Source organism: Perca fluviatilis, chromosome 2, assembly GCF_010015445.1.
Source record: "Perca fluviatilis chromosome 2, GENO_Pfluv_1.0, whole genome shotgun sequence".
NCBI lineage: Eukaryota > Metazoa > Chordata > Actinopteri > Perciformes > Percidae > Perca > Perca fluviatilis.
The window spans coordinates 4379636-4395888 of NC_053113.1; the positions used below are offsets into that span (position 1 = coordinate 4379636).

Here is a 16253-nt window from a genome sequence, read left to right on the forward strand (position 1 = left end):
CAATTGGCTGAAGATGTGGACCCAAAACGCAGGGAGAGGGCAGGCAGGCAGGCAGAAGGTTGGACACGAGGGTTTATTGAACAAAAACAAAAAAATAAACCAAGGGAGTCATGAGGCTTCAACAGGCAAAAGACAATTCCAAAAGAGGTAAAAGGGAATCCAAAAAACAGAAGTAAAAAAAAAAAGGAACTACCATGCTGACACAGGGAAACACACATGAACATAAACAAACTAACAGGGCAAGGCCACAAAATGATCTGACAACAGAAAAAAGGAAACAGGGGCTAAATAAACTAGGTAACGAGGAAACACAAGACAGGTGACTCCAGGGGCCTGTTTCACAAAAGCAGAATTTATAAATCCAGGATAACTGATAAAGCGAGGCTTGACCTAGTCTAATCTGTGCAGCCTGGCTTGGTGTATTTCACGAAGACCAGGCCAGGCTGAGGAGGAGAGACTAGTAAGTAAGTAATTCAGATAGATGCGCGTCCACGGCTTTCCTCAAAAGACCGCAAGGTCAATCACAGATTTACTGATTGACTGATGGTAAAATGGAGAATACACATTCATACATTATACAGAGTAGAGAGCAGCAGCTTTTCGTGGAAGTAGGATGACGTGAAACACATTATTTGTATAAAAAGAAAAGAAACAGGGCTGCTGTAATGAAACAGCGAGAGAAAGCGAGGCAGACGATCACGGACCGCCTGAATGCGTAAGTAACCTAAATATATACATTAACTGACCACTGCTCTGAACCGAAACCGTCATAATCATTCCATTCAATGATTAGGCTACTAATCATTTGCACAAATTAACAGTAGTACTCTTTGACTTAAACGTGAGCAGAAAATAATGTTACTCAGGAAATTTACCATGAAGATCAATTTTCTATAACACTAGAATATGATGCGTGAATATGTCTTTCACTCTGTTCCTCCCTCTCTCTCATAGGCTAAAACATAAATTTCCTAAGTCATATTAACTTCAACTGCTCGCTTTTAATGGAAAGTGGTTTCAGTTAAGAGCAGTAGTTCATAAATGTATGTTTTTAGACTATCATTCAGTCTGTCCGATATTATCTGTGATGCTTTTTTTTATAGAGGACGAGTTTCCTTCGCTACATATATGCCTTTATCCCTCATATATATGGACATAGAAAATAAAGACACTAAAGAAATTGGACTCTAAAATCTAGAAACTATAAAGATAATTAAGTGATAAATTCCATGCACATTGTAAAAATGGAACAGAGTATATTCATCAGTTATTTTCCCCAGCAAAATATAAGGTCAAAAACCATTGGGGTGTCCTGTCCCTGTTGTGACATGTATGCACAGTAGCCTACATCACTAGATAGTTATTGGTCCAGTGAACTAAGACTATAATTTGGGAGGATTGTACAATTAGGACATTTTCTTAAAAATTGTACAATCCTCCCAAATTATAGTCCCAGTTTACTGGACAACACAAATTGTGTGCTAAGAATGCCAAATGCAATCAATGCACATGGAAGAGGAACAAACATGATCCTTTATTATTTATTGATTAAAATGAATCAACTAAAATAATTCAAGGATGAATTGATGCATTAGTCAACTATAGAAATGTACAGCATTCTATGTATTGCCCTTTGTAACAGACTTTTTTAAAACACATTTGAAATTTTATCAGCCTTTTCTAATTATATCAATAGCTGCCATAATATATTAATTAAACTTCTAACAACAATATGAACAGCATCGTAATACAGCAATATAACAGTAATAATGTCACATGAATAATTATAATAATAATTAAAGCTGCAAGCAGCGATGGATGGGCCCTTGCGCCTCTGCGCGCGTTGGGGTTATCGGTGGATGCCGCTCCTTGCGACCGTGTATTTGCGCGGCACTCAGATGCCGAAAATCGTCAACTATAAAAAGGGAACACCCCGCTGAGTTCAACGATACCTCACACAAGACTCTAAGTCATACGGTTCATTAGCTGTGAAAAGGGGCAGGTCAAACCATTACCAATTAAAAAGGAACTCTCTGCTGAGTTCAATGATACCTCACACAAGACTCTACCTTAGAACGGTCAGCTTGTGTGAAAGGGGGCGTGGCTTGAACATAGGGGGCGGGCCAAACCATCACCAATGAAGAAGGAAGTCTCTGCTGAGTTCAATGATACGTCACACAAGAGTCTACATCAAATGGGTCATTAGTTATCAAAGGGGGCGTGGCTTAAGCATAGGGGGAGGGCTAAACCATCACCAATGAAGAAGGAACTCTCTGATGAGTTCAGTGACACCTCACACAAGACTCTACCTTAAACGGTTAAAATGTTATGAAAGGGGCGTGGCCTGAGTAAGTGGGCGTGGTTAAAGTATAGGGGGCGGCTCAGTATCACATGTAGACCACACATTATAAGTTTCATGTAAATCGGATGATGTTTGTCATATAAGGTGCATTTCCTGTTGCCAGCGGGGGGCGCTATGACCAAAAGTCAATTTTGCCCTGTAGGTGTCCTCAGGCCTGGACCCTTGTAAATCTTGAGAAATTTCGGGCAGATACGACAACGTACACTCAAGTTACAACAACTTCTTTGTTCATCGCTAAACACTCAAATGGCCTCCACGCCCACACCGTTTGACGAAAAGTTTTTCTTTTAATAACTTTTCATCTTTAAGGTGTTGAGAAGATACAGACCAAGTTTGAAGTCCATCGGATGAAATCTCTAGGAGGAGTTTGTTAAAGTATAGCACCTTGACTTTTAGGCCTACTTCCTGTTGCCACTGGGGGACGCTATGACTTTAAGTAAATATCGCCCTTTATTTGTCCTCAGGGTTGGACTCTTATGAATCCTGAAAAGTTTCGAGGTAATCGGACAATGTACACTCGAGTTACACCCACTTCCTGTTTCGGCGGCGAAACGCACAAAATGGCCGCCCCGCCACGCCCTATGTCAAAAAGTTTTTCTTTTAACAACTTTTCATCTTTAACGTCTTAAGATGGCACAGACCGAGTTTGAAGTTGATCGGATGAAATCTCTAGGAGGAGTTCGTTAAAGTACTACATTTGGAAATGGCCAAAATCGCACTAATTTCAAACTTTCAGTTCAAAATGGCGGACTTCGTGTTGGTTTTAGGGTGTGGCTCTAATGAAGTTTTTTGTACGTCTTGACATGTTACATAGGTGTTCCAAATTTCGTGAGTCTACGTTAAACCCACTGCAGGGGCTCAATTTTATTAACTTTCTAGGGGGTGCTAGCGAGCCATTTTTGGGCGCCTATTCCCGAAACCCTTAAAAAAACGTAAATTTTCACCAGACTTGATGCGACCCCCAAATTTGGTGAGTTTTTGAATATGTTAAGCCCCTCAAAAAGGCAATTCATTTGACGGGAAAAGAATAGAAAGAACAAACAATAATTCCTTCAGTTTCAATAGGGCCTTCGCCGCTGTCGGCGCTCTGGCCCTAAATATGTAGCGGTAAACACACCAGACTCCATTAAAAAAACAGTACTTTTAGCGAGCATAGAGACAACATATTTTCACATGTAAGTCGGTAAATCATATGTGTTTACTTCAACCAACAATAGAGTTGTGATGGTTGGAAAAGTGTAAAAAAGACCAAAAACTGCTTTTCATAGCTTTATTTCGTTTCTGTCGACTTTGAATGAAGTGTGTTTTGCGATGCTTAAATGACTGTTTATTTACATGGAGTCTGGTGGGTTTAGCGACGTGAGCCTGTTTTAACATTGAATCGTTAAGTGTCTTAACCCTTCACAGATATACCTTTTTAAAACCTATTTAAGACCTTTATGTTTACCAGAAACAGCTATGAAGTAGCTAGCGCTAAACCCACCAGACTCCATTCAAAAAATAGTACTTTTAGCGTGAATAGAGCCAACATATTGTCACATGTTAGTCGGTAACCTATGTGTTTATTGCAGCCAACACTAGAGTTGTGATGGGAGGAAAAGTGTAGAGAAGACCAAAAATGGCTTTTAATAGTTTCATTTTGTTTCTGTTGACTTTTAATGTAGTGTGTTTTACGATGCTTAAATGCTCTGGCAATGCTCTGCTTTTGCATGGCAACGGTGTGTTATCCTTAGCAGCGGTCTGTTATCAAGAAAGAACAGACCGCATTCTACATTAGAATTCAACCAAGCCATAAATGAAGGCTAACACATAGCTACTAGCATTAGCTCTTGGTGGGCTGTGGTATAAACATCAAGTATAAACACAGCGTACATTTGCATGGGACGTAGCTAGAATTGTCGTCATTTTACAGTCACAAACTCCACCAGCAGTTAGCAGTTAGTTGGATACAAATCACCCCATTTCTGCAACAGGCAGTCCGGGGTAACACAGCCCACCTCCACTAGTAGTCTTACCCGATGACAGCAGGCTGGATTGTCCACAGCAATATTTCCACAACAACAAAAACACAGCACAGCCGTCTCTGAACTCGCGTGGGAGTTTCGTTGAAGTTGGATGTAGTCCAGTTTGTTTAATGAGCGGACACTTGCAAGCAGGATTGGTGAACAGATGGCTGGCTAGCGTTAGCTTTCCACCGGCACACTCGTTCAACGCTCCCCGCTGATGAGGTCCGTTTACCGGACAGAGGTATCGAGCACCACCGCTGGTCTCCATGCAGGCAAAGCTTGCGTAGTGTGTGGAGTATTGCGTCTGTAATAAAGTGGTCTGCATATTCTCCGATGTGTTCCAATGTATCCCGGTGGTACACGTGTGTGGTAGTTTGACTGCATATAATTGTTGTTCTAAAATTTCCGTCGGGTCAAAAGTACTTTTAGCGTGAATAGAGCCAACATATTTTCACATGTAAATCGGTAACCAATGTGTTTATGTCAACCAACACTAGAGTTGTGATGGTTGGAAAATTGTAGAGAAGACCAAACACGGCTTTTTATATTTTTATTTTGTTTCTGTCAACTTGTAATGTACTGTGTTTTACGATGCTTAAAGTACTGATTATTTACATGGATTCTGGTGGGTTTAGCGACACAAGCCTCAGGAATTCAATATATATATAATTTGCTTAAATTTTAAATACATACAGTGTTGTTTTAATGGTGAAGTGTTAATTGTCTTAACCTTTTAGAGATATACCTTTTTAAAACCTATTTAAGACCTTTATGTTTACCAGAAACAGCTATGAAGTAGCTAGCGCTAAACACACCAGACTCCTTTTAAAAAACAGTACTTTTAGTAAAATATATTTTCACATGTAAGTCGGTAACCTATGTGTTTATTGCAGCCAACACTAGAGTTGTGATGGGTGGAAAAGTGTAGAGAAGACCAAAAATGGCTTTTAATAGTTTCATTTTGTTTCTGTCGACTTTTAATGTAGTGTGTGTCTCTGTGTGTCTGTATGTGTGTGTGTGTGTGTGTGTGTGTGTGTGTGCATCTGTATGTGGGCATGTCTGATTGTAGGTGTCTGTTTGAGTGTGTGTGTGTGTTTGTGTGTGGGAATGTTGTCTGTCTGCAACCTGTTCTGATTACCTTCTAAGAAATAAAAACAAATAATGATCAAAAATCTTGTTTCTATGTTTTACCTTTTTTATAATTGAATTTCCTTGTTTTCTGACAAAAAACGAAAATGTTTGATATATGATCATAAATGTGATCTCACAGGGGTATATGGCAAATATGAACCATAAATTATGTATATATTGTTGGTAATTGAGCTAAATTTGTTAAGTATTAAGGCTGTGTAACCAAAATATGAACACCACAGAAGGGTTAAGGCCTCTAAACAGGATTATGTTTCAATGTTCTACGTCTGTTAGGAACACCTCGATCTCATGATCACGGAATCAGGTTTTTTCCCCATTTTTCCGTTTTATGATTGGTCATCAAGGAGCTTCTTTACAAGGCTTCAATATTCATTGGTTGATTATCATGGACTTTATTAGGACAAATATGGGACGACCTTGGGAGGGGCGTGAGGATTGTGCACGACCGCATAATGTAATGCATGTCCATATTTGTAACGAGAAGAGTGCGTACCCGTGTGTGCCGCAAGGTTTAATGAACCAGAATTTAGTTTTTTCGTACGAAAATTCATGACTTTTTGGCGCATGAAATCTTTCAGAATAGAATCTACGCACAGTTTTATAAATGAGGCCCCTCATTTATAATCAAATCATCAAATTACATATTTACTTCCCATGGCCAATCAGTGAAAAGCACTATTAACCTCGATAGACATGTGGAAAGTCCCTTGTGTTGCATTCAAGGGACAAAGGAAGAACAAACACACACTGACAACAACAAATCTGAACCTTTCTCTAAGATGGCCTCTAGTTATTCTCTTTCTCCTGCTGTCAGAAAACAAACCGTCGTCTCCACCAGCGTAAAGTCAAACACAACAGAACTCTATTCCTACTGTTTCCTCTGTAACCTTTCAGAATAAAATGTAGTGACCTAAGTGCCTCTGTTACTGTTGTAGTGATGTGTGGAGGAGGCGTAGACATGTCTCCATGGCCAATTTTTTACAGTCTACACAGGACAGAAAGTTAAGATTGATTGTCATAATGGAGTCTTGTCTCCATTAGAGGACAGAAAGATGACAATAGTCCTGGAGTCTTTCCAATGTTCCTGTTCTCCCAGAAAGATAATGAATGACAGAGCAGGATGAGCAGAGAGCAGAAATCATTAATTGAAGAGATTCAGACTTTCTTTCCTCCTTGATAGGTTCTAGTTTCTCCAGCAGCTTCTGTTTCTGGAGATTAAAAGTGGTCTTCCTCTCTTTCTAACAGGACCCATCAGAGACCAGACCCTGCTGAACCTGAACCTGAACCCAGCTGTGTGTCCATGAAGAGCCACCGGTCCATGGAGCCACCACTACTTTAAGAAAAGACCTGTAAGGGAGAGGAGAACAGAAATGGAGTACAGGCTACTTGAAATGGAGAAGAGAGGATTGATGGAGAGACTTGAATGGCAGAAGGAGAGAATTGCGATGGAAAGGGAAATTGAAATGTTAAGAAGAAGATTGAGGTGAGTTGTGAACATCCAGCAAACTGGAACGAGTCTCATTGGATGGAACTATGTCTCATCTGGGTTTTGTGTCAGTCTCATGCACACTCCTTCAAATAAAGTTTTATTTTTTGTGGAAAGGAATTATTGTAGCTGATGACTGAAATGTAAATATTTTTGCAAAAAAATTTCCTGTCTCACTCAAAATATCTTTCTGTTTAGATAACATTTTGAAATGTTAGATTTTTTATTTTATTCTTATTTGAAAAGATATTTTTATTGAGTTTTGGACAGAAGGTAAAGCATTATTGGCATTTAATTGTTAATAATTAGGCCTACAGACATATTAATAATAATATTGTATTTCGTGTCGGGAGACTTTACCTGAATATTTGACCCTGAATAAATGTGTTTTTCTGTCAGGACCCAGAAGAGACAAGAGTCTCCTGAACCTGAACCTGAGCCTGAACCCAGCTGTGTATCCTTTAAGAGCGACTGGTCACATGAACGCTATATTAACTTTAAAGGAGAGCAACCCTCTGCTGAAAGGAGGTAAGCTGTTAATATTATTATTTATCCAGAGATGTTTTTGGAGTTTATTTTTAGCATCTTTTCTTCTTCACATCCATTTATATTCTCACATCTGAAAGTTGTCAGTTAAACCAGTCTTCAACTCTTGACTTTAGGTAAACTAGTGCAGTGCCCGCTGAAAATGTGCCTGTTTGGAAAGGGCGATTACTTGGCCTGTTGTATTGCTGCTTGTAGCATTCATCAAAACCAGAGGTGTATAGTCCAGGTGCCAGAAAGTAGAAATCCTGTCCAGCAGCTGTCCCAACCATCACTAAACCAGCTCCTCTACCAGGTAGATGAGCTCGTTAGTGAAAACACCTGTTCTAGATGTAGAGGCAGATCCAAAAACATGGCAGGATTTTTACTTTCTGGCACCTGGACTATACACCTCTGATCAAAACCAAATTGTACCCCAAAAGTACTTACAGAAGGACCCCAGACCACTTAATATGCAATTCCACTGTATAGCCTACTACTGACTTACAGTGTAGGCTACTTCTACAGTATAGCATCAAAGAGATATTTACCTGACAGAGAAGGCTGCTGATTGCTGCAGAATCTAATCACACAATATCACAATGAAAATGTGGAGTAATCAAACATTAGCGTCATGGATTCATGGCAGTGGGCTACCCACCTGGCCCGTTATGAGAGCTAATCAGCACATACTGCTTCATCAACCACCAGAACCGGACCGTGTTTGTGCGCGCGCGAGAGAGAGAGAGAGAGAGACAGAGAGAGATGGTGTTGTCTCGTGTCGGGTTAACAAATTTAATACATTACCAGGAAAAGAGTCCCCCCACTGTTCTAAAGCGTTCTGCATATGGTGTCTGCTGAAGTGCAGGTTACCTTCCCCCCAAACACAGAAACATATACAGATAGACCTACATCTGGCTTTATATGATAGATAGCTTGCCTATAAGTGGCATCACGCTCTGTATGCACTTGATGGGTTGTGCTTTGCATGAGTGGGATTCTGAAACGTCCTTAAATTGGAATTGACGTTTGTTCATTCAAAGTCAAAGACAGTCCAAAGTAGGCTTGTGCTACGTTGCATATTTTTGAGGGTCTGAGGTGTATGCCAGATTTTAGCTCCCAAAGCTCCGCTGCTCTCTGTCTCTGGTCCTCAGTGTAAGAGGGGGAGTGGCCAGCGGCAAGAGCGAGAAAAGCCAATGTGTGCTTCTTTTACTTATATATTTAATGATATCTTTTGCATTTCTAATCCATAAAACGTCAAACTTGGCAATTGACTTCCTCATTCCCGTAGCAAGACACCTGTCAAGTTTGAAATCCATCGGACTAACGGTTCGAAACATATGCGCTTAACACCCACACACCCACACACACACACACACCCACACACACACACACACACAAACACACACACACACACACACACACAGACACACAGACAGAAAGAAAGACATTCCTGCAATTTATTGATAGATAGATATTGGATCTGGTTTAGTCCAATATATTCTCTGGTGTTTTAGCTTTTTAACCCAGTTTTTGTATAGTTTATTGAAATTCTTTATGTTACTCTTGTTTTAGTTGCTCCTTGTATCTCCAGCTGTTTTTGTTTCTGAATAATAAAAAGTGAATTTCCATCGGTGGTGGTCTTACTGTCTGTATAACAGGATCCATCAAAGACCAGACTCTGCTGAACCTGAACCCAGCTGTGTGTCCTTCAAGAGTGACCGGTCACAAAAACGCTTTATTGACTTTAAAGGAAAGCAACCCACTGCTGAAAAGAGGTAAGCTGTTAATCATATTATAATTTTGCTGATTCATGTTTCAACTTGTATGTTTCCAGAGAAGTTCTGAAATGTATTTTCAGCATATTTTTTCTTCACATATATTTATATTCTCACATCTCACAGCATTTTAAGTCTCCCATAGCCATAGGGTAGGCTAAAAATCATGAATGGTTAAATTCTTCACAAATGCTCTTGTCCAGCTGGGAATAACAGGGTGATGGTTGGGATGAATGCGCCTCAGAGTTCCCCTTCCAGGGTAACTTCATTTGCACATCCCCCCTGGAGAACCAGCGACCCTTGGTAAGTGTTTGTGTCACCTGGGTCAGGACACTATTTGCCATGAGAAGACTTCTGCCATTTGAGTCTGGACACTGAAGGCCAAGTTTCAGTGAGTGGGTTCATAACCAGATTTTTTTGCCCCAAAGTTTCCTGGACCCAAATTGGTCAAAACGCAAAATTCTTCCCAAATGTTGAATGTGGGTTTGCTAGTTGGACGTCATATCAGAAATCAATAAGGGGAAGTAAAAAAAGGGAACCACCATCCAACAGTATCCTCAGTCCATGTCAGCAGTTCTCCCCGACTACAAACAGCCCATCTAAGCTCTGCTTCCCCCTCCTGAGTAAGCTGATGGTTTGGCAAAATCGTTTTCAGGCCAGCAAAAGGTTTTTCACTGTTGACTCCCCAAACTTCTTCTACCTATAAATGTTTGGCTCCATGACCACAGAAGGTGCAGACTTCCTGGCATCATGAACCAGTCTAATGCTTCAGGAGCACTTCAGGCCGACTGTGTTGTCGCCCTTGTTCACTTCTTCAGTTCTTTCTGTTGATTCACAGTGGGATCAGCAGTACCACCAACACTTTCATGTCAGGGGAAATCATCTGATTCACTGTTGTAATCAACACTTTACGTCACAGCAAATCACCTTGTGTTTGTCTCTGTGTGGACAGACAAGATGTGAGCTAATTCTTCCTGATTCCTCCACAGAGAGGACCAGGAGAGCTCAGAGGTTCCCAGTGGTCAGTCTGTCCAGCAGCATCAAATACACCTGGACTCCATATGTATGGTCTGTACATGTACAACAACTACTTTTACATATATTCTGTTCAGAATCATCTCCATGCTGAACTTTTCAGAACAGTGGATTGTCAGTCTGTCCAACAAGTATCTGATGTTTGATTTAATGAATTCAGTTTGATTGTGTCATTCATATAATATTCTGTTCCAGCTGCTGGAGGAGAACATTGTCAGTTTTGTGAAGAACAAGCTGAAGAAGATCCATAAAGTTCTGAATCCAGATTACCCAGAATGCGTAGAGAGTCAGAGGGAGGATGAAGATGAGGATGAAGAGCAGAGGAGCAGCAGAGAGGCACTTATGAAGATCACAATGCACTTCCTGAGGAGAATGAAGCAGGAGGAGCTGGCTGAGCGTCTGCAGAGCAGTAAGAGGATTTCTCTTAAGATTTAACTTGCTTGAATAATGGGATGTTTACTAATGTCTCCAGAGATGGACCAAAATATGTTCCTGTTTTCTTTACAAAATTGCTTAGTGAGATTGTTTTTTGTGTATTCATTCAGGAAGTTCTGCTGGAGTTTGTAAGCATAAACTCAAGACTAACCTAAACAAGAAGTTCCAGTGTGTGTTTGAGGGGATTGCTAAAGCAGGAAACCCAACCCTTCTGAATCAGATGTTCACAGAGATCTACATCATGGAGGGAGGGACTACAGAGGTCAATGATGAACATGAGGTCAGGCAGATTGAAACAGCATCCAGAAAATCAGACAGACCTGAAACAAAAGTCAAACGAGAAGACATCTTTAAAGCCCCACCTGGAAGAGATGAACCAATCAGAACAGTGATGACCAAGGGAGTGTCTGGCATTGGGAAAACAGTCTTAACACAGAAGTTCACTCTGGAGTGGGCTGAAGGCAAAGCCAACCAGGACATCCAGTTCATATTTCCAATCACTTTCAGAGAGCTGAATGTGCTGAAAGAGAAAAAGTACAGCTTGGTGGAACTTGTTGATCACTTCTTCAGTGAAACCAAAGAAGCAGGAATCTGCAGGTTTGAAGAGTTCCAGGTTGTGTTCATCTTTGACGGTCTCGATGAGTGTCGATTTCCTCTGGACTTCCACAACACTGAGATCCTGACTGATGTTACAGAGTCCACCTCAGTGGGTGTGCTGCTCACAAACCTCATCAGGGGGAAACTGCTTCCCTCTGCTCGCCTCTGGATAACCACACGACCTGCTGCAGCCAATCAGATCCCTGCTGAGTGTGTTGACATGGTGACAGAGGTCAGAGGGTTCACTGACCAACAAAAGGAGGAGTACTTCAGTAAGCGATGCAGAGACAAGAAGCAGGAAAACAGAATCATCTCCCACATCAAGACATCACGAAGCCTCCACATCATGTGCCACATCCCAGTATTCTGCTGGATCACTGCTACAGTTCTGGATGACGTGTTGAAGACCAGAGAGGGAGGAGAGCTGCCTAAAACCCTGACTGAGATGTACATCCACTTCCTGGTGGTTCAGTCCAAAGTGAAGAACATCAAGTATGATAGAACATCTGAGACGGACCATCACTGGAGTCCAGAGAGCAAGAAGATGATCAAGTCTCTTGGAAAACTGGCTTTTGAGCAGCTGCAGAAAGGCAACCTGATCTTTTATGAATCAGACCTGATGGAGTGTGGCATCAATATCACAGCAGCCTCAGTGTACTCAGGAGTGTTCACACAGATCTTTAAAGAGGAGAGAGGACTGTACCAGGACAATGTGTTCTCCTTCGTCCATTTGAGTGTTCAGGAGTTTCTGGCAGCTCTTCATGTCCATCTGACATTTATCAACTCTGGACTCAACCTGCTGTCAGAAGAACAAACAACATCGTTGAGGTTTAAAGTGTTCTGGGACAAATCAACACGTTTCTACCAGAGTGCTGTGGACAAGGCCTTGCAGAGTCCAAATGGACACCTGGACTTGTTCCTCCGCTTCCTCCTGGGTCTTTCACTGCAGACCAATCAGAATCTCCTACGAGGCCTGATGACACAGACAGGGAGTAGCTCAGAGACCAATCAGAAAGCAGTCAAGTACATCAAGATGAAGATTAGTGAGGATCTATGTACAGAGAGAAGCATCAATCTGTTCCACTGTCTGAATGAACTGAATGATGGTTCTCTAGTGGAGGAGATCCAACTGTTCCTGAGATCAGGAAGCCTCTTCACAGATAAACTGTCTCCTGCTCAGTGGTCAGCTCTGGTATTCATTTTATTGTCATCAGAAAAAGATCTGGACGTGTTTGACCTGAAGAAATACTCTGCATCAGAGGAGGCTCTTCTGAGGCTGCTGCCAGTGGTCAAAGCCTCCAACAAAGCTCTGTAAGTGGGATTTATCCATCAATACATACTCTGATATCTTTCAACAGGAGTTAAATATAATAACTTCTTTCCTTCCTGTTGTCCCTCCAGACTGAGTGGATGTAACCTGTCAGAGAAAAGCTGTGAAGCTCTGTCCTCAGTTCTCAGCTCCCAGTCCTCTAGTCTGAGAGAGCTGGACCTGAGTAACAACGACCTGCAGGATTCAGGAGGGAAACTCATCTCTGATGGACTGAAGAGTCCACACTGCATACTGGACACTCTCAGGTCAGATCAAGAACAATATTGAAAAAAACAGTATTGAAAAAAATTTGGAAACATTCAAAAAATGTGAATTTTTCCAAAGTATTTATTCTGATTTAGAATCACTTCATAAAGAATGAAATATGAACTGTGGCTGAGATCCAAAAATCTTTTTTTATTTTAATATTATGTGACTTTGATTAATAGACGTTTGTTTATTTCTGATTATACAAGAAGTAGATCCGACCAGACAACCTGATTGGTCAGCTAGACATTTAGAACATACTCAAATTATCATGACAGCACACGCTGTCGTGCCAAAAATGACGTTGAATCAAACCCTATCGTGTAATATTGCTTAATTTAGTCACGATTAATTATTATGTTCCCAACTTGTTTAGATTAGGGCACCAAATATGTAAACATGCTGAGAATGGATTTCATATACTTTATCACCAAAAGTCTAGACTCAACATATAAACATCTCAGGATTTAAAATTCTGAAATCTTTTAACGTTTCCAAAGGATTTTGTTCCTATTAATAATATGTCGTAAAGCACAAAGTATGAAATGTGGCTATGGCATTTTTTTTTTTTTATCTTATGTGAATTTGAATACTGGATGTCTTTTTACTCCTCATTCACTCACAGTTATGTTTCCAACTTTAGAAAATGGATTTTACATTCTCTATCACCAAAAGACCAGACTCAACATAGAAACACAATCGTTTTTTGTCTTCTTCCATGACATTTCTCTAAACTTTAAGCTTTAATCAATTTAAACCGCCCTCCTCATGTCAGGATTTAAAATTTAGCAATTCGGAAATCTTTTAATGTTTCCAAAGCATTTTGTTCTCATTTATAATATGTCATAAAGCACAAGTATGAAATGTGGCTATGGCATTTTTTTTTTTAAATCTTAGGAATCTTAGGAATTTAAATACTGAATGTCTTTTTAATACTCATTCAGTCACAATTAGTTATCATGTTTCCAACTTGTTTAGATTGGATGGATTTTACATTCTCTATCACCAAAAGTCCAGACTTAACATTTAAACACAATCGTTATCTGTCTTCTTCATTACTGTCCCTCCAACAAAGCTCTGTAAGTGTGATTCATTCATCATTAAATACACTACTATCTTTCAACGGGAGTTAAATTTAAATAACTTGTGTCCTTCCTGTTGTCTCTCCAGACTGAGTGTCTGTAACCTGTCAGCGAGAAGCTGTGAAGCTCTGTCCTCAGTTCTCAGCTCCCAGTCCTCTAGTCTGAGAGAGCTGGACCTGAGTAACAATGACCTGCAGGAATCAGGAGGGAAGCTGATATCTGATGGACTGAAGAGTCCACACTGCACACTGGAGACTCTCAGGTCAGGATTAACCCATTCAACTGATGACCATTTATAATCTGACTAACTTTAGTTGATAAAACAGCTGCTTTGCGTCTGCTGATACGATAAACTTGGGCAGTAGTTAATAATTATATAATTATTAATTTCTAGACTCAGAGTTACTTTCCATAATGATTTTTCATTGATTACTTTTGTTGTTAAATAAATAAATATAAGATGATTTTAACGGTGTATTCTAAATCTGAACCAAAATGTACCTGGAGAAAAAACAAACATAAAACTACCACATGGCTCCATGTGTTGACAGAGGGTTCCTGTGTGTGGTTCTATGTGTTTGCAGTCTGTCAGGCTGTCTGATCTCAGAGGAAGGCAGTTCTTCTCTGGCCTCAGCGCTGAGCTCCAACCCCTCCCATCTGAGAGTGCTGGACCTGAGCTACAATCATCCAGGAGACTCAGGAGTGAAGCTACTGTCAGCGGGACTGGAGGATAAACTCTGGAGACTGGACACTCTCAGGTACAGACACTGATGAACAAAAAGGAAATAGTTGTGTGGGAAGATTTAAAGGAGAACATCTCAAGGAACTAAAATGATGACTTCCTGTTGTTAATAATTGATGTAGTTTCGACACATCTCTATATGTTAAAGGAACTGTCCTTAGCTTAGCACAAATCAATGTGCTTTCTACGCTGTGAGAAGAGTGTGTGGATGAAGCATAGACTAGATAGCTAGAGGTTTAAAATGTCAGTTGCTGGTGCTGCATGGCTCATGTGATCGATCAGAAACATACACCGATGTCCGGACTAATTATTGCTCTAAGTTCCTCTTTTACTGGGAGACTACCGAATCTAAGTTCAAAAAGTCTCTCAAAACGCTTTTTCCTAGTCCCTGCGTTGCAAACACTATATATATATATATATATATATATATATATATATATATATATATATATATATTTATATATGTGTGTGTGTGTGAGAGTGATGTAATGTTGATGTTTGTCTACAGGGACAGGTCCACTGATGCACCAAATGCTTCCTCATGGGGGAATTGTTGGGTCTCTGTAAATGATAGTGTAGCAGTGTGGCCGGCAGCTGTAATCCTGTTCGCATTATGCGTATACTTTTTTTCATGAGACACTCATCTAATTATAACAATGTGTAAATGTGCACATAGTCTGTCTCTCAGGTACAAACATTGATGAACAAAAAGGAGATATTTGTGTAGGAAGTTTTAAAGAAGAACATCTCCAGGAACTAAAATGATGACTTCCTGTTGTTAATAATTTATGTAGTTTCGAAACATCTCTGTATGTTAAAGGAACTGTCTGTGGTTTGAAGAAACATCCTTTTTTTCCTATTTCCCAGGATCAAATCAGTTTCAACTTGACAGACAGGTCAAGGACAGTTTTAGCCGAGCTTAGCACAAAGCATACATTTCTTTCCATGAGACAATCATCTAATGATAACAATGAGTAAATGTGCAAATTGTCTATTCTGCTGTTTGCTATGTTCAGTTATATTTTCCTCATTATTTATATATTATTTCACCCACAAACCATCAGCTATTAATCAGAATATTCATTGTTATGACTCAATCTGTAGATCAGAGGTGGGCCGTCACGGCCAGCAAGGCCTTCTCTGCTGGCCAAGAGATTATCAGAATCAGAAAATTATATTTTTATAACTAAAGGCCTATATATTCATTTCTAACCCTAAAATAAAAAAAAAATTTCAAAATTATTTATGCTGCAACTCCATTAACAATGTTTTTAGTGAAATGATTTTCCTAGCTATTACTGCTTCCTTTATGTGTTAAAAGATTTGATCAGTGTCAGTGGCTGCTGTTCCTTTGTGTGTGCATGGGGACACGTGTGTTAAGCCCCCGCTGCTTGGCTGGAATTTGTGTTGATCGCTGATTGTGTTATTTGTGTTTTTGATTTCTTTGTGGTCACCGTATGAGTAAATATGACTAGTTGTG

At 40.1% G+C, this 16253-nt stretch overlaps 2 protein-coding genes across 3 annotated transcripts in view; both read left to right on the forward strand.

Annotated features, from left to right (window-relative positions):
- LOC120571647 (protein NLRC3-like) overlaps window positions 1–16253 on the forward strand; it is a 615005-nt gene that overhangs the window by 142065 nt on the left and 456687 nt on the right. The window lies entirely within an intron of this gene.
- The window catches only part of LOC120570718 (NACHT, LRR and PYD domains-containing protein 12-like), an 80762-nt gene that overhangs the window by 10567 nt on the left and 53942 nt on the right, over window positions 1–16253 (forward strand). Inside the window, exons 3-10 of one of the 2 annotated variants that reach the window (XM_039819208.1) lie at window positions 6766–7003; window positions 7406–7534; window positions 9190–9306; window positions 10296–10374; window positions 10537–10750; window positions 10887–12684; window positions 12775–12948; window positions 14120–14293. The exons of the other annotated variant lie outside the window; for it this stretch is intronic. Coding sequence (XP_039675142.1) covers window positions 6891–7003; window positions 7406–7534; window positions 9190–9306; window positions 10296–10374; window positions 10537–10750; window positions 10887–12684; window positions 12775–12948; window positions 14120–14293 — 2798 coding nt within the window. The 5' untranslated portion in view covers window positions 6766–6890. The remainder of the gene's footprint in view (window positions 1–6765; window positions 7004–7405; window positions 7535–9189; window positions 9307–10295; window positions 10375–10536; window positions 10751–10886; window positions 12685–12774; window positions 12949–14119; window positions 14294–16253) is intronic. 2 annotated transcript variants of the gene reach the window in all.